At 39.2% G+C, this 26249-nt stretch overlaps 1 protein-coding gene across 1 annotated transcript in view; it reads left to right on the forward strand.

The window, feature by feature from the left end:
- The first annotated feature begins 10356 nt into the window (after positions 1–10356).
- LOC118978649 (uncharacterized) overlaps positions 10357–26249 on the forward strand; it is a 69854-nt gene continuing 53961 nt past the window's right edge. Inside the window, exons 1-4 of the mRNA XM_037034231.1 lie at positions 10357–10533; positions 14089–14200; positions 16923–16997; positions 24963–25051. Coding sequence (XP_036890126.1) covers positions 10412–10533; positions 14089–14200; positions 16923–16997; positions 24963–25051 — 398 coding nt within the window. The 5' untranslated portion in view covers positions 10357–10411. The remainder of the gene's footprint in view (positions 10534–14088; positions 14201–16922; positions 16998–24962; positions 25052–26249) is intronic.

A 26249-nucleotide genomic window follows, 5' to 3' on the forward strand; every position in this document is an offset into this window, starting at 1 on the left:
CTCCAGAACTGTGGGAAGTAAGCCGCCCAGTTTGTGGTATTTTGTTAGAGACCCAAACCGACACAGACACATACTTCAAAACCTTCTTGATTTTCATAAGATGAGGTATGTATCATGACATTTATTGACAAGAGATACTTGGCTATGTCTCCAGTATTGATTTAATAAAAGGTGAAGGTTTTAAGTGTTGTTGCTGCAGAAGATGAGGAATTGGAAAGTATGAGAAATTTTGCATTATTTTCTTGAGAATGACACATTGTAAGTTGATCTGAATCTCTTTGGTTTCCCAGAATTTTTACTGGCTGGGTTTATTGCATACACACCTCCCCCTTACCTTGGCAATATCTCATGAGCTATTGATAAATTATTAAACTGTGATGCAAACCCAAGTGCCAGCATTGACCATAAAATGGTGTATTCATCAGGGTCTAGTCAGGAGGCAGAAAACACAACAGTTAGCATAACAGAGAATTTAAGATAAAGTATTATTGACTAGGTAGAAAGAATCTTTACTTGAAAAAGTGAAATAATTCTGGATGTAGCACCTACCATCCCTTAGGACTGAGGAAACAAAGAGGTTGAAATATTTAAAACTTAGAAACTGAGAGGCATAGCCCTGGAGTGCTGAAAGCCAGGTCTCTGAGGAAGGGTGCTGTTCAGAAGGTGTCTTGAAAAAGGTACCTGGGATTGTTTTTAATTAGGTGTGGGAAAACATGCAAACATAGAAAAGTTCATGAAAGAAGAAGTTTATACTCACAAATCTCTAAAACAGTGCCTCTAGGAGGCACCGTATTCCAGGCAGGACCTTGTGTAGAAGCACCAGGGTAGGTCAGGTGACAGGAGGAGCGGGGAGTGTGGTCTCTTTAGGAAAGGCAAGGTAGGGTGTGGCTGGTTTGAATTGGCTGGTTTGAATAATTTATGCAGGCTCTGGACTATACAGATGGTCCCTGCTTATGAAGTATCTGACTCTGGAGTGACCTAGGGCAATAAGAATATTAGCTCCATGTAGGAGAGTTTGATAAAGAAGGCAGTCAGGGGCATGGGCTCTCAACTGGTTGGCTTGCATATAAAGGTGTGTGCATGGGCAAGTTGTTTGCTATCTCTAGGAATTAGCTAACCCTGGGAGGGGCAGTCGCTCCTGAGTCTGCAAGGCCCCCAAGATGTCCAAGAATCACAATGTATAGAAAATAAAAACTATGGTTAGTACATTTGGGCTGGTGTTTCTCGGTTCCAAGGTCTTCCAGCTGTTTTCCTGAGTCTTTCTTCCATAAATTAAACCTCTCCCCTCCTATACTATCCAAGAGGGGAGGTAACATCTAACTTTCAAAGGGGTGGCATTTTCTGGCCCTAATTATTGAACTTAAGAGCAATCCAAAGATTCCACATTATCAGTGGTTGCCTGGATAATCCAGATAGCCTAGAAGAATATTTACATTCATCTCCTCACCTCACTTGAAGACATTCTTCTCCAGGTTCTAGGTTCATTAGTAAACATAAAATATTTTCTGAGAGCAGACATGTTAAATTGAGTTTTAAATTGGAGAGAAAAGTGGAGACCTGCGATGAATATCATACTTACTTTCTCTGTCTCCTGTGTCCCTTACTATATGCCCCTCTCCCCGTTGCCAGAACTCAGATCTCAGAACGAAGTTTCATCCACAATTGCCAGCAGAGTTTGTGAAACAATATTTTTGATTGGTGAGAGACTTATTTTTCCAAAATTTAATCTTTTATCATGTGAGCTGGGTAGAAAACAGCCTAAGACAAAGCATCCCTACAAATGTTTTATTGGGGAATGCAGTTCCAGGACAGCAAGAATAAGGGAGGAAGGAGTGTGAGGAAGAAACCTTATTGCACTGGCCACAGCCTCAGAAGAAGACACAGATGGCACTTTCATCACCCAGGATGTCTCCAGATAGGCTGTTTGGAACCCCTGTACCTTAAAGCAGTTCATTGTAGGGAAGAAAGAAAATGAAATGGATTCATCCATTGGTTTCTTCCTGCCTTATGACTCTTATCGGTAAAAGTCTGCCCTATTTTCATCGTGTCATTTGACCATTTCGGGCAGCTGATAGGAAATCCATTTGCCATGCTGCACAGAGCCTCCGTGGGTCTGTAAGATTGGACTTGGCATTGGAGCTGCCATGGCTGCTGCCATGGCGGGCATGATGGAGGCCATGGCAGCCTCTGGCCTTTCCCCATGGAAGAGGAGAACTTCAGCAGTGTTACTTCAGTGATGGTGGCAGTGGTCAGAGCTCTCCACTGAGCGAGTTGCAAGTGGTGACTAGCTAATGCGAGGATCTGATATAGAGAGTAATGGGTAAGAAGTGAATAAATCAGAGACTGGGAATATTTGTAAACACAAATGAAAGCGATTGGAGAAAAAGAAAGTTCCAGAAGGATATATCTAGAATATGGGTCTATAGAAGGTGAGAGACAGAGACCTCTTTTAACACAAGGAACCAAGAGTGTTGGTTGGAGGGCAGCCCTGCCCCAGGAGGCAGGTGACCTGGTCTCAGCTCCCTGATTTTTCCTGGCTGTGGCAGTCTTGCATTAGTCTCTTCATCTTGAGCCTCTGTTATTTTATTTAAGAAATGAGAGAGATTCAAAGCTGATTTTTTAAATTCTAAAGATGTTTTAGAAAGACAATTTTGTAGAAGTAATTTACATGTACACTCCTTTCAAATTTCACTATATAAAAGTAAGGAATTACTGTGAAGAACATCATCCGACAGAGACTCATTTTTTAACTTAAAATATGCACTAATGGGTCTGACAATGAGCTAATGCCCTGGGAAATCAGCCAATCTGAATTTAGGCCTGACCCTCTCAGCAGCTAGCTGTACAATCACGTGTAAATCAGTTGACATTTACCTCTGGGCTTCCTGAAAGCACAAGCTCTGATCTCCAGTCACCTCTTTTAGAATCCTGGTGTTAATACTCACCAGCTGTGTGACCTTGGGTGCATCACTTAACCTCCTTGCTCCTTATCTGTCTTGTGGGACTGCTGTGAGCAAATGCACATGAAGTGTCTGACAGTGTACACTTGAATGTTCAATAGTATTTTCTTTTTTATTATTTTTATTGTATTTTTATCACCATTTAGTACCCTTATCCGCCCTTCCCCCACCCCCACGAGCACCACACTGTTGTCCATGCCCATGAGTCCTTTTTCCCTTTTGCTCAATCCCTCTACCTGCTAACGTCCCCCCATTAGCTGATATCCTGCCCTCCATCTATGAGTCTGTCCCCATTTTCCTTGTTAGTCCAGTTGGTTCATTAGATTCCACATATGAGTGAAATCATATGGTATTTGTATCTCTCTGGCTTATTTCACTTAGCATAATGTTCTTCAGGTCCATTCATACTGTCACAAAGAGTAAAATTTTCTTTCTTTTTTTAATGTCCTAGTAGAATTCCATTGTGCAAATGTCCCATAGTTGTTTTATCCACTCATCTACTGATGGACACTTGGGCTGCTTCCATATCCTGGCGATTGTACATAATGCTTCAGTGAACAAAGGGGTGCTCATGTTCTTTTGAATTAGTGTTTTGGGTCAACACTCCACGATTCCCTACTCTGGTTCATTACTTCGTTATTACAAGTGCACAGTGGGTATTTATTACATGTGTGGTCCTGTGCTGCCTTGTCCTCAGGCAGCACATGTACCGGGTGAGACAGTCATAAGATTAGAAACCATACACAGTAATCTACACTATTGTGATAAAGGGTGATACTTTAAACGTGTAATTTATTACAGTTCTAAGAACTGTAATATATCTTATTGAGAGTTCTAAGACTGATGAGTTATCAAGCATGTTATTCTGGGAAAGGCACTTTTTCAGTGTTGGAGGATATACTTATGACAGGTCCTTACAGTTCTTTAAAAAATTATTTTGTAGCTGCCCATTAGCATATGTTCAACTGACAACTAATGGAGCATTGTTGGAAGCGGCGTCCACATGGGGTTTTATTTTGAAGTCTGGAGTGTGGTAAATTATATATCATTGCTTAGTCCAGCTGCTCTTTATAATGATATCATATTTCTAATGGAAAAGTTAACATTAAAATTAATATTAAGCTTGTGACTTGAGTTGAAATGAAAATGTTTAAGTGGAAATGTGTTTGTTGCCATAAAGGTTACCATGGTTGCTTGTAGATTCTGCAAGATACCTCACATGAGAAATAAAGGGCAGTGTCTTGCTCATCAACAGTGAAGACTCGCCAATCATTTAGGGAGCAATATTAAGTGCAGGACTCAAAGATCCTGTTTAGTTTGAATTATACAGATAAAGAAGAAAAGGAAGTTGCTTCAAAAAGGTGTTTGGATTATTAAAAAAAGCTCATTTTAAACAAATAATGCTGGGCAAAATGGAAAAATCTGTAATATTATTAGACATTTAATAAAACATGAAGAAAAGTAATTTAAGAAGGCTTAAGGCAGAACTCCCAGAAGTTTATTTTAGGATATTCGGGAAGATGCTATGGGCGGGTGCAATGTGCTGATGGTGACTGAACTTTGATTTAGAACATGTTGGTTCGACTCCTTAACCTGCCACTTCCTGTTTTAGGTTATCTTGGCCAAGGGTCCTGCTCTCCCCAGGATTTGGTTATCTATGAAACTGAGGGACTTAAAATTATTGTGAATTCATTATGATTGTTATTTGTTCATAGTATTATGAAAATTTTACAGACACATAATTTTAAGAGCTTTACAAAGCTTGTTTTCAAATAGCTTTCCTCTCCCCACCATGTTCTCATTTTCAGAAGAAAATACTTTCAAATCTTAGAGGGTTTTTTTGTATTTGCTTCTGTGTCTCTAAGTTATATGCTTAAATTGGCAGTTTTGAAAACTGGGGTAAAATATATGTAAAAGAAGATTTGCCATTTAAACCAATTTCAGTGTACAGTCACGGCAAGTGGAATTAAGTATACTCACATGGCTGTGCAGGCCTCACCACTATCTACCTCCGGGACTTCCTCATCATCCGACACGGGAGCTCTCTACCCTGCAAACAGTAGCTCCCCATTGCGTCCTTCCTCCAGGCCTTGGTAACTTCTACTCTGCTTTCTGTCTCTGTGAGTTTGACTACTCTCTGCACTTCATACAAGTGGGATCATATGGTATGTGTCCTTTTGTGACCAGTTTATTTCGCTTAGCATCATGTCTTCAAGGTTCATTCATGTTGCAGTGTGTGTCAGAACCGCCATTTTTAAAGCCCAAATAATATTCCACTGTATGTATGTACAACATTTTGTTTGTTCCTTCATCTGTCAATAAACATTTCGGTTGTTTCTACCCAGAAATGTTTACCCAGTGCATGTCTACCCAGTGTATACCCAGAGGTAGAATTGCTAGGCCCTAGGGTAACTCTATGTTTAAGTTTTGGAGGAACTGCCAGATTGCTTTGCACCGTGGCTGCGCCGTCCTACGTTCCTGCCCGCGGTGCACAGGGCTTCAAGTCCTCCACATCCTCACCAGCACTGGTTATTTTTTCTCCTCGTCCTCCTCCTCGTTCTTCAGATACAGAAGGCTTCATGAATTTGCCTGTTGTCCCTGTGAGGGGCCACACTGATCTCTGCATCATTCCATTTTCATATATGTGCTGCTGAAGTTAGCATTCTGGTTTTTTCCTTGCTTTGTGGATGATTTCCTTAATTTTCTCTTCCAACCCTTCTAATGAGTTTTCATTTCTGCTACTGTACATGTAATTTTCAAGAACATTTGGTTTCCTAAATGCTTCTTTGTAAAAAGTACATCTTATTCTTTGTTTAAAGACTGCTTTTTTAAAAGACTTTTTTAGAGCAGTTATAGGTTTATGACAAAATTGAGAAGCAGATAGAAATTTCCCATATACCTTGTTTTCTCTCATTATCAACACAACTTACCACAATGGTGCTTTTTTAAAAAAAATCAAGGATGACTTTACATTGACACATCATAATCACCCAAAGTCAATAGTTTAGCTTAGGGTTCACTCTCGGTGTTGTACATTCTGTGTGTTTGGGCAGATACATAATGACATATATTCATCATTATAATATCATATGGAGTATTTTCACTGCCCTAAAAAATCCTCTGTGGGCCTTGACGGTGTGGCTAAGTGGGTTGGGCATCACCCTGCAAACTAAAAGGTCTCTGGTTCAATTCCTGGTCAGGACACATGCCTGGGTTGCAGGCCAGATACCAGTAGGGGGTACATGAGAGGCAACTACACAATGATGATTCTCTCCCTCTCTTTCTCTTTCCCTTCCCCTTTCTCTAAAGATAAAAAATAAGAAATCTTAGAAAAAATAAAATGCTACATTTGGTCAATGCTTTCATACCTATCCTAGAATTAGAGTAATTGCATGTACCATGTTCAGACCGAGAAACTGAGTCATGAAAAACAGTTAAATAACCTTCTTAAGTATATACAGCTAATGAGGATCTTTTGGGGTCTAGGAAAAATCATATTTTATTTCTTCATCTACCTCTATCTGGTAGTGATAAGGTGTCTGCTCTAGGAAAGAGATTTTTGGAGAACTGTCACCATTTGTAAGTGCTACTTACTGAGCATCCACTAAGTGTGTGGGGACACCCAAATGCTTTACACGCCTTGTCTCATCAATCTTTATCATGATTGTCTTTCCTTACAGATCGGAAACTGAGACCTGGAGAGGTTAAGTAACTTGCTGAAGTACACATAACTTATAAATGCGGGAATGAGGTTTGGAAACCAGGTCCCTGGCTAGAAAGCTCAGGCTCTTTCCACTGCAGCTTCCTTTTGGGCACAAGTTAATAGCTTAGTCTAGTGGTGATGTGGGGAAATTACAATACCATGACAAGGTCTGCGCTGGGTGTATAGTGTGGTGTTATGCGAGCCTGTGGGAGGGGAATCTGGGAAATTACCTGGGTGGAAGAAATTACCTGGGTGGAAGTAATCTAATCTAATCACAGACTTGGTGAAACAGGAGGAGCTCCCCAGGGAAGAAAGGGTCAAAGAGCATTCCAGGCCCAGTGATCAAAGACACAGTCCAGTACCTGGGGGAAAACAGTAATTCAACAGGTGTCGTTGGGAGGGAGGAATATGACAGGAGAGGTGGGGAGGGTAAAAGGAGGCTGGGCTAAGGAGGAAAGCTGGGGGGGCGGGGAGGGGGGAGGGTGGCCAACCAGAAGAGCCTTTAAAATTTAATGAGGCAGTTAGGAGTTTATCCTCAGGCCAATGGGGAACCACTTAAGGATTTTTAGCAGGCCTTTAAGGGTTTAAAATTTAAGGGCATTTTACATTTAGCAGTATGCAAAATTTCGCATTTTATAAAAATCACTCTGGTAGCTCAGGAAGAATAAATTTGAGAGGCCAGTAGGCGAGGAGTCAAGAATGATTCTCAGATGTGTCCTGGACTAGTGGACGAAGTGGTGCTGAGCACTGAGGCAGGGAACAGCTTCAGGAAAAAAGTCTGTTATAGAATCTAGGAGAGTGATCAGATTAATCAGAGCTGATTTTGCACAAGAAACTCAGTATATGTTCAGAACATATACTGGATAGACCTTAATTTTTTGATCATTATCTATAATAGGTTCTGATCTGAAAAGATTTGGGTATCCTTGTACTCATCACTGTAATCTTCCTCCAATATTTTAAAGAAAGTTTTGATTGTGTATGAGCTCTTTAAAAAATTAAGTTGACTTTTACAAGTAACAGTGGCTTTCATAGATTTACTATTCTATTTTTAAAAAAACATTTTATTTCCTTATTTTTAGAGAGAGGGGAAGGGAGGGAGAAAGACAGGGAGAGAAACATCAGTGTGTGGTTGCTTCCCACATGCCCCACTGGGGACCTGGCCTAAAACCCAGGCATGTGCCCTGACTGGGAATTGAACCTTCGACCCTTTGCTTCACAGGTAGGTACTCAATCCACTGAACCACACCAGCCAAGGCAGATTTACTATTTTTAGATGTGTTTCCATATAAAAAGGAGTACCAATATGAGATTTTAAAAATATGTAATTATCAGATTTGCAATTTTCTAGATATTGATCAAACTGTCAAAAACTGAAGAATTAGTGAAATTACAAAATTCAATTTTTTGAAATGAATGTGGCTGTATGATTTTAAAAAGCCTCCTAATGTAATATATTTATTCATTGATTCCTTCCTCTAATATTTGTGATCTTTAGAAAATGTTACTGTTGGTTATTCTGGGCATTCTGTATGATATACAACATTAAAAATAATAAAATTATAGAGCAGAAAAGAAGTTCAGATAATTTAATTCTCTCATTTTACAGCTGAAGAAACTGGGCTCCTGAAAGTCTGTTCTAAAATACTCAACCACTGCTGTGCCCTTGGACACTGCATACTATTTCATGAAGAAAAAAGGATAACGTCAGTCTTCATGTTCTTTTAATGTAATGAAAAGTGGAAGATGACATGGTTTTGTGGAGAGGACTTGAACTGGCTTAAATACATCACTGGGCCACAGTTGCTTCGGGAAAACAGTAACACGGGTTGACTTCACAGTAACGGTGGCGATAGCGCATATGTGTATGGAAGAGCGGCTTGTAGATACCGAAATGAAAATCAATGAAGGGCCGTGGTGCGTGAAAGGAATTTCTGTATTAAACATTTCTAAAGCTCACTGTGTCTGCACAATATCTGTTATTTGCATAACCACAATCCCCACACGTCTCAATAATCTAATTTCTTGCAGAGGGTTGATAAAATACGAAGCACTTTTAGGAACTATGTGTTTCACATGCATCTAAACAGTCTCTATTACATTCTGGCAAAAAGAAGAGAATAAACATTTATATTTTTATCAGGGTAAAAATTAAGCAACTGAAAAAGTTTGCTCCTGTGTCAAACACCAGTTGACTGACTGATGGATGGATTTCCACGGTGAGACCATGGGGGAAAATGCACATAATTTAGCCTGATGTACTGATTCTAATGTGTTCAGGGACTAACCTGGCACAACACAAAATTACAAATTAAATATTTGATTCTTTACTATTGGGAATAACCAAACACTGTAGAAGTCCCTTAATAAAGGCAATGTAATATTTAGTGTGTTGGATGCATCATATGTGGTATAGGCTAGAATCTTTGTGAGATAATAGGAAAAATACATATTGGTCTCTTCCCTTAGTTCCTCACACAGGGCTCCCAAAACCGTAGTAAATTCTGAAGAGATAAGAGCACTTGGAAGCATCTTCTCTCCTATTGAGGTGACTGAGTGGAGTCCTAGATGGCTCCTGGTCACCAGAAAGACCAAACCACAATTAGAAGCTGGGAATTTCCAGGCCTGCCCCCTACTTCTCCATAGAGCAGGGAGGGGCTGGAAATGGAGTTAATTGATCATGCCTATCTGAGGAAGCTTCCATAAAATTCCAATAGCATGGGGGTTTGGAGAACTTTCATTTGGATACACTTCAGGTAGACAGTGTCAGAATTAAATTCTGTGAGTGTCAGCGAATTAAATTCTGATGTTGCAGAGAATTGCTTGGCATGGGGAAAAACCCTCCATACATGTGGAGAACAGAAGTGAAGAAGTGTTTTTGCGTGAGCAGTAGAGGAGAAACATAAAACTGTAGGTTGCCCTGCTTCGTCGGTTCTCTCCTACGGCCCTGCACACTTGAGGGCCTTCCGAAACAACCTAACTCTTCATAAACCTTTCAGCTGTCAACCTTTGCTCCCCAAGAAAGCATAAAAAAGCAACCTCCTTCTACATTTGTATGTCCTCCCACCTGTGCATATCGCCACGGAAGTTTCATGTATTCCCGGCAGAACTCCATTGTGAAGGCTTTCTGATGGAATGGACCCAAGAAAACTGTGGAGGACCAGTAGTCCATTGAATGGCCTGTTGCTTGATGACATTCTAAGTACTTAAAAATAACTAAAGTGCACTTAACTTCGTTTCCCAGGAAATTTAAAGTAAACAGGGCTATTGTTGCTTCTCCACCCCAAACCTCAGAAACTTACAAATCAACCTCATATAAGAACTTCCAGGGCCCTTTGAGCCATGTTCATCCTAGCTGCAAAGTAGAGCTTTTGGCTTTCAGCACCCAGTTCCCTAAAGTGCTCCTTAGGGCTTATTATCTCTCGGTCTTTCCGTTGTCTCCAGGAGGCCCAGATGCAAATGACATTTTCTTGGTGAAGAGCTTTGAGGGCGGGGACCGCGGTCCTCTTCCCACCTTGGCTCCAGATGGTTTGCGCGCTCTGTGCGGGACGAGGGGCCTTCTAGATCCAAAACGGAGCTCGCAGCGGGGTCTAGGGCAGAAACTCATCTTTAGAACACAAAAATCTTTAAGTCCAAGAGGTGGGGCCAGAGGTGCGGCCAGAGGCGCGTCCTCCCTGGACCCCGCCCTTCAGCGGTCTCCGCGGAGTTCGAGGCTCCCCGCAGCGCGAACTCCGGAACTCCAGTGCCCATGGCTCACGCCCCAGGCCCCGAGGGCCCCTCCGCGCCACGCTGGGCGTCAGCGAGAGAAAGGTTTCAGAAGGCGGCCGGGATCCTGGCGCACGTGTGCGGACTGACCCTGCTCATGAAAAGGTAACAGCCACCCGGGCGCCAGCACTCAGAGGCCAAGGCTGCCTCTTCGGTGGGGACTGGGTGCCCGCGGAGTGCTGGTTCCAAAAACCGAACCCTGCGGCTCCTTCGGCAGGACCCAAGGTGCACCAGCCGTCACAGGGAGGTCCGTTCCCTCCTCGAATTTGCACTTACTCCTCGGGAAGGAAAATCACTGCCTTCATCCTGGGAACCGGGTCTAGCTCTCCCCTGGCCCTTTGCCTCTTCTTTTAACAGCTGTGAATGTGTCAAAGTGGTTTCCAAAACTAGGAGACGACTGGAGGAAAAGCCTACCTACATTTTCCCCTGTTTTCCTCTGGAGAAAGCAAAAATCAGAGAGTTGGCTCCTGGGACTTTGATTTTAAGTGTTGCCCCAAGTATGGCTTGCAACTGTGTGGGAACTCTCTGTTGCTTGAGGAAGACTGGTTTCGTGATTGAGATCACACAGCATAGATGAGAGAGGGGTTTTATTTTTAGTTTTCGTTTCCCTCTCAGGAGCTAGGTGAAGAATCCATCTATGAGGGACTCCCGCAGAATAGTAACGGCTGACGTTGAGAAAAGCTTGATTTTGCTTGATTGTACACTTGCCATGTAAAATGCAGTATCAAATGGGTGTGTGTACCTATAGGCAGTCACCCAGCTGTGGAGTCTTTAGATTACCCTTAAGTAACGCTGGGGCCAACTTCACACTCCTGGGTGCCCAGCTCTGTAGGGCACCTGGATGGCACCTGGCATGGGCACCTCTGAGAACACAATAATAGCAGCAACAACAAAATTTACAGTATTTATCAAGCACTTACTACGTGCTGTGTGTGATTCTAATTGTATGTGCCACTTAATGTAAAGTGCTATTCTGGGTGCTTTAATACACTGCTTAGTTTTGACAAGTACATGAACTAGCTGCTGTTATCAGGCCCATTTTACAGGGGGTGGAACAGAAACAGTTTTTCAGGTAGGTAGGTGCCCCCATTCTCCAGGTGCTAGGAGTATAGTCTGCCAACAGCTCACAGGTGTGCCTTCTCTCAAGAATTGCCCTTGCCTAATGGAAGGAGTCCTGCCAGAAAATGCCCAGGAGGTTACACCCCAAGACTCTCAGGTGTGGTCTGTGACTAAAGGATGATTGATATGGGGGTACCCCCCTCCCATAGAAGGGTGGGATGGAGCTAGACCCACATTTTTGCCTTGCTTCTTCCCTTTCCCTGTCCCGCTCACCTTACTTCCTTACAGTTTTCACCTGAGAGCCTTAAAATCACGCAAGAATCTTCATTCCAGGCTCTGCTTCTGTGAAACTCAACCTGAGGTAGCTACTCTGCTATCCTGGGTTGTGAAGTTTTCCAAGTTTTATTCTTTATTCATTAGAGATATTTCTATGGCAAGACAGACAACCCACTGGTTTTGAACATGTATCAGATGACAGTTTCTTCTGATTAGAACAATAAAATGTATGTATATGGAAAGTAGGCTGGTAAAGTACTTTATTAACTTGTGTCAAAAATATGATAGAATGACTTCCCTGAAGTGCCGTGTCCATTCCTACCCAGGAGGGAGTTAGCCAGAGTGGGTGATAAGTATTTGTTCACTGGTTTTTGGCTGATGAAACTGGTTATGAGAAGGATACATCACACAGGCATACCCGAGAGCCATTGCAGGTTCGATGGTAGATTACTGTCATAAAGCAAGTATCACAATAAAGCAGTAGTGAGTTTGGCCTTCAATTAGTTAAAAAAAAAAAAAAGCAACATCTATGAAGTGAAAGAAAGTGAAGAGCAATAAAATGAGGCATGCCTGTACTGTTGTTAATAACTTTACAGAGATATAACTGACATAATGAAAGTGTGCGTTTTAATAAGTTGCTATATGTAGACGCCCATAAAACATAACCACAATCAAAATGCTGAAGATATCCATCACTCCCAAAAGTTTCCTCAGCCCCTTTGGAATACCTCCCATTCCAGCCCCAGGCAACCACTGGTTTGCTTTTTGTTACAGTAGCATAAGGTAGGACAAGGTCTTGGAGACAGACCGTGAGCCTCAGCCACCCAGCAGCTGAGCCTGCCTGAGCTCAAGGCATTCGGGGGTTTCCATGGGTAGGACCGTGAGGGGAGTTGGAGTAGCTGGGGCCAGGCTGCCATCTGCTCAGGGAAAGGAGGTGGATACAAAATCGGACTCTGATGACAACTCTGGCATCCAAGGCAGATTCCAGAGCATGTGGCAGATTCAGATGAGGTTCCGGCAACTTTGGGGATTAAGGCAGTCTGTGGTTTTGTTACAGGTTAAAGAAGGCCCTGAGGCCATCCTTGAAATGCACACCCAAAATAAAGGCATACAAGCAAAAGTCACCACCAGCATCCAAAACTCCAAGGCTGGCATGGGAAAGGGAATCTCCTGGCGGGTGGGGCAGCTGATTTCTGTCCTTCAAGTTCATCATCTTCTTGGTTTTTATATTGGTCATTCCTGGCTGTGGGAGACACACCTTCTTGTTTTAACCCTGTAGCTCAAGTTTGCTATTTTGTTCCAGCAAAAGACATGTTCTGAGGAGTGTTTGAAGGTTCTGGCAAAAGCAACAGAGCAATAAATAACACAGTGAGAATGCTTGTGTAGGATAATTTGTTTTTTAAAGCCATTTTTTCTTTGATTTATGATCCTTTTCAGCTTCTACACTGGCTCCCGTGCCTGGAAATCCCCTTCACCGACTCCTCGAATTGCAGACCAAACCCAGTTCACAGGATGTCCCGAGCTCCTTTCCCCTCTCATGTCTTTGCTTCTCCTTGGAGGATTCTTAGGGAGCAACAACTGATGGTTAACTTTGTAATCTAGCTCTTGATCTCAATGGTTTAAACCATTGCTATTCAGTAGAAACATAATATGAGCCACAAATGTGAGCCCTGTAGATAATTACAAAAATTCCTAGTAAGCCACATTAAAAAAGTTGAGGTGGGGAGAAACGGGTAAAGTTATGTTTAGTATTTTTAACCCAATATCTCCAAAATATCATTTTAGCAAGTAATCTGTATAGAATTATTACTGTGATATTTTACATTCTATTTTCATACTAAGTCTTTGAAAATCCAGTGGGAATTTTACACACACAGTACAGCTGTTTGTCCTGCTGTATGCCGTGTGTACATAGTGGACGGTAAAGTTCAGATGGAGCATCACGTCCTGGATCCAAAATTAACTAAGCATTCTGCAGGGAGAAGGAGAAAAGTAAGGGAATTTTTACCCTTGGCTTGGGTACTAGTAGGCAGTCCTGTGGACAGCGATAACAGGCTTTGGGAGATGCCATTCTAGGGCATCAAGACAAAAACACTTTCCAATTTCATTTTTCAGAGCAAAATATAACCACATCTATAGTAAGCCGCAAGTTTTGCCTTGCTTTTGAATCCACACCTTAGTTTTCCTCTGGATACTAACTTGCATCTTAACCTGTGTATGTTCTACTCCAGTTGATCAACCTCCATGTTGGCTTGTTTGTTGCAAATTTTCTCTACTAAGCAAGTACTTTTATGTTTCTAAAAGTTGCTATCACTTCTCCCTCAGGTACATTGAAAAAAGTCAAGCAAAAGAATGGGCACAATTTTACTTAAGCATAAAGAATCATTCAGCTGATGAACTATCATTCGACATGAGCAATTTTTCTAGATGTAACTTGGTTAGTATCTTTGTCTTCATCTTAATTAGTAGCTATCTAGTTTTAAGATTATAAAATGTGTGATATCTTTTTAAATTATATTTTTAATTATACAGTGATGAGTAATAATAATATCATCTTGGGAAAAGGTTTAAAAATAGGGTGATGACCCTGACTGGTGTGGCTCGGTTAGTTGGGCATTGTCCTGCAAAGCAAAATGTTGTCAATTTGATTCTCAGTCAGGGCACATGCCTGGGTTGTGGGTTTGGTCTCAGGTCAGGGTGCGTATAAGAGGCAACCGATTGGTGTTTCTATCTCACATCAATGTTTCTCTTTGCCTCTTTCTCCCTCCCTTCCCTTCACTCTAAAAGTAAGTAAATGAATAAATAAATACATTTTTTTCCTTAAAAAAAGGGTGATATCACTCAGCATCTCAAGGATATGGGAATATGGACACTTTCGTCCATCTGTTGATGGTGGGACTGTAAATTTCTACATGGATTTTGGAGGACAAGGTGACAATATATATTACAATTCAAAATGCTCATATCTTTGTCTCTGTGATTCTAGTTTTAAAAATGTACTCCATGAGAATGATTGGGTAAATGCACACATTTGCATGTGCCAGAATGTTTACCTTATTGTTTATAATTTAAAGAAAGGGAACAATTTCTATTTCAACAACTCCCATGCTGCTATCTCTGCTGAGCATGGGAGTTGGTACAGGGTTACAACAGTTAGTCAGATGTAGTTGGCCTCCTGCCCTCACGTAGCTCAGAGCCTAGGGAAGTGGACAGTCAGCCACACCTCTGCTGAGTGCAGCACTGAGAGTGTGGACTGTGGCTGAAGCACAGATGAGGGGAGCTCAGTGCAGAATTGGGGAGGCAGCGCAGGCTTCTTGGGGCAAGTGAGATCTAACTGGGCACGGAGGACTACCTGGGCTAATTGTGTGTTGTGAAATATGTGGTCGAGTGTGGCGCACCTACTGAAAATGGTGGTGTACAAGGGGAAGTAAGTAGTATATCTTTGAAGAAAAACCATCAGGTCACAAAACAGAATAGTGTAATTTTGTTTTTGTAAAATTATATGTTGCTTTGTGTGTGCACATGTGTACATATGTATCTACATACACATGTGGGGAAAGACAAAGCTAGAGATCTAGAAGCCTTAAAATTTGAAATAAAATAACAGTAATACAGGTTAAGTATAGGAAATTTGGAAATTATAGAAAGGTCAGAAAGAAGAAGATTAGAATGACTAAAAATCCCATCTCTGAGATGACAGATGATCAGTTGTGACATTTTGGTGGGCTTCCCTCCATTTTTCACATGCATATGAATGTGTTGGCTCTTGTCATAATGATATGTGTCTTGTACATCAGTTTGAAGTTTTAGTATATTTAATATTAAAAATTACTTGAGCTTGTTCATAGGTATTCTGTTACAAAGTAAAATTTAACTATGAAAATTAAAGTTTGTTATGCTTAACAGAGTTAAATTCCTTTATATATTTGGGAAAGATATTGACATTAAAACAATTCCCTTTCCTCTGTTTTTAAAAAATGTGGTACCATTCAATTGTTATATATGAATCGTACCTATCATAATTTTTTGTGGTCATTCTTTTGAACAGATTTTAGGGTTAAACTGGGTAAAAGCTCGTTTGTCATGGGCTCTTATGCATAACATTACTAGATCCCATTAGAACAGTGCTGGCCGTGATGGGAGTGTTAATGTGATTCTCACTGTACCTGCAGTTCTTAATGTGGGCAGGCGGTAGAGTGGAGTATTGTTCCTTGACTTTGGGATTATATGTTGCATTATCTCTGCTGTGTTGCTCTGGTAACTATGGTAGTGCTGCCATTCATTCATTGTTTTAAATAGCTGCTAAAACCCAGAAGAATAAATCCAGCGTATCCCTGTATCATTTATAAGCATTTTAAATAACCAGGAGAGTTTCTTTCTTATATAGGAAGTCAAAAAAGGTAAATTGCTTTCATGAATTAATACATGTAAAGTACTTGGAATAGTGCCTCATGCATACTGAATGCTCAATAATTATCTTTATTATTATTGAGGTCAAACAAGTTATCAGAACAAGTGTAGGAGTATCTTAGATTAATATTTGGATTCTCATCATTAAGCATAGGATGTGAAAAGTAAATTGATATCAAGATGTAGGATGGAGGGCATACTTTTTTATGTGAAAACCTGAGACCTGGAATAAAAAGTTAAAGGAAGATACTGTATTGAGATAAACTCAACGGAGTTGTATTTCATCTTATAGCCCTAGGTTAGTAATACTATTTTGAAATTGAATTCCCTAGATAAAAAGTAAACAAGAGTTGACACTCTTGTATAGGTTCATTGAATCTGGTGAATGTGATATCCGTTCAACTGGGTTGACATGAGATTGAACTACATTCATGAGGTGACTCATACTCATCAACTAGAGAAACAGCTTTTAGCACGCAAACTCTCAGTTCGCTGTAATGGTCTTGTTGCCTTAGTTACAATCAAACATGCCTATCCATAAAATGACCAGTGCATTCCATACTTGGTACTTCAATTGTTTTAAGTGAATTCATTTCAATGAAGTTAATGTGTAAAGTTAAAAGTCAATATTACATAAACATGTCACTCAGTGTTCCCCAAGCTATAAATCCTGTACCAAGTTTTGGAAGAAATTGTGTCCATGGGGACAAGTAGGATGCATTCAATGTAAGTGTACCTTTTTTTCACAGAGCAAAGATTTCGCAAAGCTGAAAACACTGATGTTCATTCAACCTAAGCAAAGAAGCCAAAAAAATCTCCAAGAGGTAAGTAAATAAAATTTTGTTGATATATGATTATTCTAGTGTATTCAGTTATGCTTTTCTTCTGTTATTTTAAGCAAGTACAGGTTAACACTATAAAAACATTATGCCAAATTCTTTTTCTTATACTTCTGTTCTCCACTCCTTAATGTTAGGGTTTAGAAAACAAAAAAGGATTAAGTAAAGATGGTTGGAATATTTACATATTTTAATACATACATCCAGTGAAGCTCTTTTATTTATTTCATATGTTGATTAAAGAAATATTAATCAATGAGTTCCAACTATGTGTTATATTTGAGGTATGTACTTGAGATAAATCATTGATTTTTTTAATATAAATTTAAGCCTATGAAAATGTTTTCTGTAATTTTAATTTACTAATCTTTGAATGAACTTCAGCAGCCTATTATGTAGATACAGATTTCTGTTCCTGAGAGATTAGGTAGATCTTCTCTGTATCTGTTAAAATTTTAATATACTTAGGTAAATTGGATGTGTATTTGTTGTTTTTTAACCTCTAAAGAATGTTTTGTATACCAGCTATAAAGTATAAAGAGGTATTGATTTTTAAACATTTAAAAATATAAAGCATTTAGTATCCTAAAAAATCAAGTGTTGCATTACAAGTTGTCATCATCTTTGGCATCAGACATTTCTAAGAGGCGGTGTTTTCTGTGCTTGGGCCCCTGTCTTGAAACCACCTGTATCATAGCCATGTGAGTTCTTGCTGCTATGAGGTAACATTCTTGTGTGGGTTCAGACAGTCCTCAAATTAACAGTGAACAAATTTAAGTTAAATTTATCTCTCTCATAGAACCTACTTTAAGTAGAGAACTATATTCCTGAAGATATAAAAATAAACACTGTATTTATTCAGCCCTGGCTGGTGTGGCTCAGTGGATTGAGTGCCAGCCTGCAAACCAGAGGGTCACTGGTTCGATTCCCAGTCAGGGCACATGTGTGGGTTGCAGGCCAGGTTCATAGTAGGGGGTGCATGAAAGGTGACCACACATTGATCTTTCTCTCCCTCTCTTTCTCGCTTTCTCCCCCTCTCTTTAAAAATAAGTAAATAACATATTTTAAAAACATACTATATTTATTCAATTCTTTATGAATCATGTGCATACTATGAACTATACAGCTTTCTTGAGTATACACAAGGCAGTCCAAGTGGCATTAAATTACCAAGCACTTTGTAATTTCAGAGGTTCCCCAGGGTTGAAGAAGTACTGGGAGTGGAGACAGGATTCTGATGGTGGGTAGCTTTCAGAGTCAAGAGCCAAGGGCAGGGTATCTTATGCATAAGGACCATACTGGTTCCAAGCCATTGCCACCCCACAAACCCCATGTTTTGAAAGGTCTTTGCCTCCTAACAAAAGTCATTTGTTTAGTTAATTTATCTTCCTGCTTTCTAAAATTAATGATATTTTGTGGTCAATCACCACTTTTGTTCATGCTGACATAATTCCAGCTGAAAAGAATAAATTCCATGTTATTCTGGATGACTTTATTATAGGTAAATGAATGATCTCATTAGGTTTTTCAAAATACTGAAAGTTCAAAAATCTCTGCCCACCCACCATCTCCCTTTTATTTCTTCAAAGAGCTCTTGAGGTGACAGAGTGGAAGTCCCTGTTCTGGATGTTGTCAAAAAGAGGACAGAAGGACAGCAGGAACGAATAATTTTGTATCTAATCAGATAGGAGCAATTGTCAGTTCAGGGAATACGTTTACTGTAAACCAGGGAATTTTCTCTGCATCATCCTAAAGATGGATGATTATTTTACTGCTACATGCATTTTAGGTAAAGAGAAAGCACTGGGCTGAACAAAGCTATGTTCTTTATGTTTTATTAACCTTTCTACAAAGTGCTACTTACACCAACTTCCATTTGCATCATCTCACCTCAGCCATCAGTCAAACCGCTCACTGGTACCAGACTGTGTCCGTGATGCAGGAGCCTGGGAGGATAAAGGGGTTGAACTGGAGGCTGATTCTCCGTAATCTACCCCAGGGTCTGCAGCTGGGTGTGTTGAACTAGGGCTACCTCACAGAGCAACAACCTCCTCAGCCACACTTCTGGGAGATTTTAGTTTGGGAAACTTGGACATTCAGAATGCACAGGTGAATAGTAATAATATCTGGTTACTGCTGATTTGTTTTGTTTTTGGCTTCAGTCACCTGGGATTGAGAGATCCATTCATTTCAAGTTTCTGAATGTAACTCCTGTATTTAGCTGAAGCTAAATTTAAAAAAAAACCAAACCCTTCACTTTGATAAATTTAGACTTACGGAAGACTTGCACACTCTCTACCTTGCTTTCTCTAATGTTAGTATCTCATATAGCTGTGGTTCAATTATCTAAATTAAGAAATTTAGATTGGTTTGTCAAATACTATCAACTGAAGTCTAAACTATTTAAGTTACCCAGGCATTTTGACTAGATGTCTTTTTTCTATTCCAAAACCAGGATCCCACACTGCCTCTCCCTGTCATGTCTTTTTAGTTTCTTTCCGTTTGCAACGAATCTGCAGTTTTTCTTGTCTTTGGTTAACTTGACACTTTTGAAGAGTACTGGTTGGATGTTTTGGAGGGTGTCCTTCAGTTTGGTTTTCTTTTTCCTTGTGATTAGATGAGGTTAGATTTTGGGTGTGTGATATCAATATTTTATTACTTGGCTATAGTGGTGCCTGCCAGGGTCTCCACCATGAATGCACCATTTCCCCCTTTCTGTACTCTGTTCTTTGGAAGTGAGTTAGTAAGTGCCCTCTGGAGTTACTGCGTCAAGTCCAGAGGATTTAAGATCCATCTCCTGGAGGGAGGAATATTTAATAAATAGACATATGCTGCAACCACCACAGTCATTAAGAAATATTTGATGGGAGATACTTTGGGGTGATGTGAATACCCTGCTTCTCTTTAAAGTTTCACTCACTAATTTTAGCTTTTGTTTGGGGATCTTGCCTGCAGCAATGATTACTTTGGTACTTTAATGACGATGTTGTGTTTTCCTCACTTTTTCTGTATTTATAATTCTTCTTTAGGAAGAGTTGCCTCTTTTCATCCACTCATTCTATTGTGTATTTATATCAGTATAGTCTCATGGATATTTATTGACTTATAGATCTTTATTTTATTCTTTGAGTTATAAAATTCCTTTGAGTTATTAATTACTATATTGTTCAAATTATTTCAGCTCTAGCTATCAGGAACTCTGAACAGTCGATTCCTGTGTTCTTTTGACAAAACCACATCTTTTTTTTTTCCAGCACTAACTTACTTTCTGGCATCCTTATGATCCTCCAGGTTTACCTTGTCTCTTCTATACTCCAGCCCAAGAACCAGCCATTTCTTTGAGCCTTTTATTGTAGAATGAAACTGGAATGAGATTTGGAAACCAAAATCTGGCTTCTAATTGTTCTTATTACAACTGGAGAGTCATTGCTGCTAGGCCTTCTTAGTACAGAGAACCAGCAAATGTTTGCATGGTTACTAACGCATGTATCTATATTCATTTCTGAATATACCCATCTGCACATATATTAAGATAAACACTAGGCACTGAAATAGAGAACAGGCAGACAGTGACCAGAGGGGAGAGGGGAGGGAATTTCAGGGGAAATAAGGGAGGGATTTAGAGGAACCTATATAAAGGATACATGGACAACCGAGAAGGGTGGAAACGGGAGGGAGGGGGGAGGATGGGGGGTGGGATGGGATGGGAGTAATAGACAGAAAACTGTACTTGAAAAATAATTAAATAAAAAAATTGAAAAAAAAAAGATAAACACTAGGTCATACCGACATGCCCAATTCCAGCCCATACCACAGGATTTATTCCAGCAACCCTTTCTGCTTGTCTGTAGCTTCTTTCTTCCATAGACACAAACCTGGCTGTCATTATCTACAGTATATTTATTTATTTGTTAAACTCTAGTATTTATGTGAAGTAGTTTCAGAATTGTTGACCTAGACCCCTGTGAGATCCATATTTACTAACTTGAGCACAGTGTCTTGTCTTTAGCCTTACAGTTTCAAAACTTTGTTATATTAAAGTTTTTCATTGGCAAGTTCTTTATCATGAGACTGTCCCTCTGTTTTTCTTCTAAGAATTTTACAATTTCAGCTCTTACATATTTACATCTTTAATCAATTTTGAATTGATTTTTGTGTGTGGTATAAGGTAAGGGTTCAATTTCATTTTTTTGCCTGTGGATATCCAGTTTCCCCAACACAAGTCGCTGAAGAGACTGTCCTTCCCCATTGTGTATTCTTGGCACCCTTGTTGGAGATCAGTTGACTACATGTGTGGATTTATCTCTGGGCTCTCTGTTTTGTTTCACTGGGCTATGTGTCTGTCTTTATACCAGTACCACACTGTCATTACTATAACTCTGTAATCTACTTTGAAATCAGGAAGTGTGATGCCTCCAGCCTTGTTCTTTTTTCTCAAGATGGTTTTTGGCACTTCCGGGTCCTTTGTGATTGCATGCGAATTGTAGAAATTTTTAAAAAATTTCTGTAAACGATGCCATTGGGATTTTGATAAAGATTGCACTGAATCTGTAGAACACTTTGTGTAACACAGACATTTTAACGATATTAAGTCATTCAGTCCACGAACACGAGACCTCTTTCCATTTGTTTGCATCGCCTTTTACTTCTTTCATCAATGTTTTATAGTTTTCAGTGTACAGATATTTCACCTCCTTAGTTGTTTATTCCTAAGTATTTTATTCTTTTCGATGCTCTTGCAAATGGGATGTATTCCATAACAGCATTGATCTTGGCAATTATTTCATGGATATAACACCAAAACCACAGGCAACAAAAGCAGAAATAGACAAGTGGGACTACATCAAACTAAAAAGCTTCTGCACAGCAAAGGAAACAATCATCAACATAAAAAGACAACCTGTGGAACGGGAGAAAATATTGCAAACCATTTATCTGATGGATAATATCCAAATACATAAGAAACTACTACAACTAAATAGCAAAACCCAAATAACTCAATTAAAAAAAATGGGCAAAGGGACTGACTAGACTGTTCTCCAGAGAAGACCTGCAAATGGCCAAGAGGTATATGAAAAGATGCTTAAGGTCAGTAATCATCAGGGAACTGAAAGTCAGAGCCACAATAAAATATCAGCGTACACCTGTTAGAATGACTGTTATCAAACAAGCAAAAGACGGCCCAAAAGGAATGAATTTATGGTACATGACACAATATGGGTGAACCTTGAAGACATTGTGCTAAATGAAGTTAGCCAGTTGTATAATGACAAATACTTCATGATTACATTTATGTGAGTTATGTAAAATAGTCAAACTCGTACAGGCAGAGAGTAGAATGTTGGCTAGGATATCGAGAAATTGGAACCTTTATAAACTGTTGGCAGGAATATTAAATGGTGTAAGTGCTGTGGGAAACAGTATGAAGCCTCCTCAAAAAGTTAAAAATAGAACTATCATATGATCCAGTAATCTCACTTATGGTATTTATCCAAAAGAATTGAAATCTGGACTTCAAAGAGAGATTAGCATTTCCATGTTCGTTGTAGCACTATTCCCAATGGTAATGTGTGGAAACAGCATAAATATTAGTTGATGGATGAACGGATAAAGAAATGTGGCATTTCCATTAAACAAATTTTCAGCCTTCAAAAGGAATGAATTTTTGATGCATGCGATAACAGAAATGAACTTTGAAGACATTATGCTAAATGAAGTGAGCTAGTTACACAGCAACAAATACATCGGATAATGTGTTGTGGAATGGTGCACCTAAAACCTATGTAATTGTGTTAACCAGTGTCACGCCAATAAACTCAATAAAAAGGAAAAAACTCAAATACTTCATGATTCCTTTTATATTACATACGTAAGATAGTCAAAATAGGTAGAGAGTACAGTGGTTGCCAGGGGCTGGGGAGAATTATTGCTTAGTGGTCAGAGAGTTTATTTATGGGACGAGAGAAAAGATTTGGGAACAGGTGGTGGAGATGGTTGCATGCCAATGTGAATGTAACTGATGCCCTTCTACTGTACACTTAAAATGGTTAAAATGGCATAAAATTTTTTGGAAAAGTATGCTGATAGCATGCAGAAGCTATTACTTAAGGTTTGAACACTCTAAAATTTCAAGTTTCTGGTATCTATCAGGTCAGAAAATGATGCCTTTTAGTTGGTCAAGCATTTTTATAAATAGTAAATTAAGTCTGCATATTATAAACACCAGATTTCAAAGCGTTAAAAAATAAAATATTGACACAAAATATAGTCATTTAGGAATTCAGTGGAATTTTAATTTTTTAGTAACAAAAAGGGAAATTTAAAGCTAATTCTTATAAATGTCCTTCTGCAGGTGAATGGATAAAAAATGGATACATCCATACAACAAAATATAAATTGGGCAATAGAAAGGAACAAACCTCTGATGCACACAAGACAAGGATGACCTTAAATGCATTTTGCTAAGTCAGAAACAAAAAGCAGTGTATCCTATGATTATATTTATATGATATTGTGGACAGCAAAGCTACAGAGAAAGAGAGTGGTTGCCAGGATTGAGAGTCAGAGAATGGGTTACCTGAGATCAGGATTTCTAGGTAGTGTGATAATTCTACAGCATTTTGAGTAACTGCCAAACTGTTTCCCACAGCAACTGCACCAGCAATGACCAAGGGTGTGAAGTGGTATCTCACTGTGGTTTTGATTTGCATTTCCCAAATGACTAAAGATGTTAAGTATCTTTTCATGTACTTATTGGTCATTTGTATATCTTCTTTGGAGAAATGTCTGTTCAAGTCCTTTGCCTATCTGTTAATTAGCTTGTCTTTTTGTTTTTGAGTTGTAGGAGTTCTTTGTATATTCTAGGTGTCAAATCTTTGTCAGATGATTTGCAAATAATTTTTCCCATTCTATAAATAGTGTTGTCTCTTTTCTGATACTCTCCTCGAATGCAAAAAGTTTTAAGTTTGATGAAGTCTAATTTATGTTTCCTTTTGCTGCTTCTGTTTTTGGTGTTGTAACTAAGAATCCATTACCAAATCCAAGGTCGTGAAGGTTTGCCCCTTTATTTTCTGGTTTAATAGTTTTTAGGTCTTACCCTGACTGGTGGGCCTCAATGGGTTGGGTGTCATCCTGTGAGCCTCATCCTGTGAGCCTAAAGGCCCCTGGTTTGATTCCCGGTCAGGGCACATGCCTGGTTGCAGGCCAGCTCTTTGATGTCTCTCTCCTTCTCTTTCTCCTTCTCTTCCCCTCTCTCTAAAAAAATAAAATCTTTAAAAAATACTTTGTAGGTCTTACATTTAGGTCATTGGTGCATTTTGAGTTCATCTTTGTGTACGATATGAGGGGGTTGTGAGCATATCTTTGTTTTTAAACCCTTTAAAAAATTCAAATATTTTAAAGATTTAGTAACCATATCACAGTTCTTTTTCAAAGATCCCAGGCAAATGCAATATTAGTGCATAGTAAAACCCAATACTTTGGAAAAGGAATGTTTGAACTTCTTAATTCTAGTGTCTTATAATAAAGGACTCCTGGATGCCATTAGATTTTATTTTTATGGTTCTGGGTTTTTACTAACTTTTTATTTTCTAAACAAGCTAGGTACTAAAGGATTCCTTACCAACTTCTTCATGGATGTGTGCTCCTAGCATCAGGGAACTTCATGAATTCTGGGGAAGACCATCTCATCATTGTATCATTGTTTCCTTCACTTCCATAGGAGAGTTTTTGTTATTTTAGGGCCATCCCAAATTCTCATGAATCCAGGCATGGTATATTTTAACTCCCAACATGTACCACACAAAAAATGGCTAGACTCTGGAAAACACAGAAAACTAAACCTTGTTTTAGTTATCAGAAATATTGAACAGATCTGAGCTAATAATAGAGCAACAAAATTATTTGCCTTGAGCCCTTTTCTAAGCTGCTCTTTCTTGTTTTCTTTTCAAGATTCAACTATGTCTAAAGAAGAACAGGTCATTTCACAGTTTGCCAAAAGAAGTGCAGCTCCAACTTTGCCAGACTGCGATCTACCAAGAGTAAGTGACACAAAAATACCCCATTGGGTTTTGGCAGTCCCCTAAGAAAGGCAGATGGTGACTAGAGTTTAACCAAACTTCCCAGACAAAACACATGCTATACATTGAATGCTGACCAGAAGATATATGTAATAGTTTGAGGTTTGTGCTTTGAATTTTGTCTTGTAATGACAAATTTTCAAAGCAACCTGAAGGAAACTAGAATTGAAAGTAGGATGAATACTAAGACTTGTTTGTTATAAGCAAAATGCCAAAATAAAAAAAAAATTGGACTGCTATAAGAGACCACTTATTTATTTATTTATCTAGGAAGAGGAAAATATGCAAACTGTATTAGGTAAAATACTCTAAATTTTATGATAGAGGCCTGAAGTTGACATTTTGCAACTAGGGGTTGCCCCAAATCTTTTGAACAAAGTTTGTATTTTTATAGTGCTCCATAATGTAAATCCCACCATCTTAATGAGACTACAAACAAAATTAAAAAACAATACAGCAACCTACCTTTCCCTGCCTCCCCTCAATGTAATTTAGATTCTGAGAAGTATTTCTGCATGACATTTGAGGTGATGTTAGTATACTTGGGGAAATAGGTAGGACGTGGACCATTCATTTTGCCGGGACTGATATTGGCACACAGCACAGGAGTTTTTGTTCAGATACAGCGACCCCAGCTTCCGAGCTGTGATGGAGGCAGTGTTCTGGGGTCTGCCCAGCACCTTCACCAGAGTTGGTTTTGGAAATTTGGCCTGGACACTATTTCACTAATCTTTCCAAAGATTCTATAGGTTATCTAATACTTGTAATAAATCTTTACTTTCTTTAACCAATCACAATGGATTCTGTTGTCTGAACATATAACCATGTTTCATAGAAGGTCTATCATGTATACAATTCTTTCTTGGAAAAAGTTAACTAATGTAGCTTTGACATGAAGTGTCATTTTAAAAATCATTGATATTTATAAATTTTAAGGGAGAGTTACTTTTATCAAGCACCAGTTCACTCATTGAAGATTGATAGCACTTTACTATTTATTCATGTTTACCCTATTACATGGAGAAGAAAAATAAAAAATCAATGTATTATAGTAATTAATAATGTTCATAAGTTCTTCTTAGAGTTCAATATTCACATACAGCTATATGTATATTTTATGTAGGCATTTTAATGTCTGAATGTAACAGTGTTAAACTTG

This window comes from Sturnira hondurensis, unplaced genomic scaffold, assembly GCF_014824575.4.
Source record: "Sturnira hondurensis isolate 20B ecotype Veracruz unplaced genomic scaffold, ASM1482457v3 Scaffold0022017, whole genome shotgun sequence".
Taxonomy (NCBI): domain Eukaryota; kingdom Metazoa; phylum Chordata; class Mammalia; order Chiroptera; family Phyllostomidae; genus Sturnira; species Sturnira hondurensis.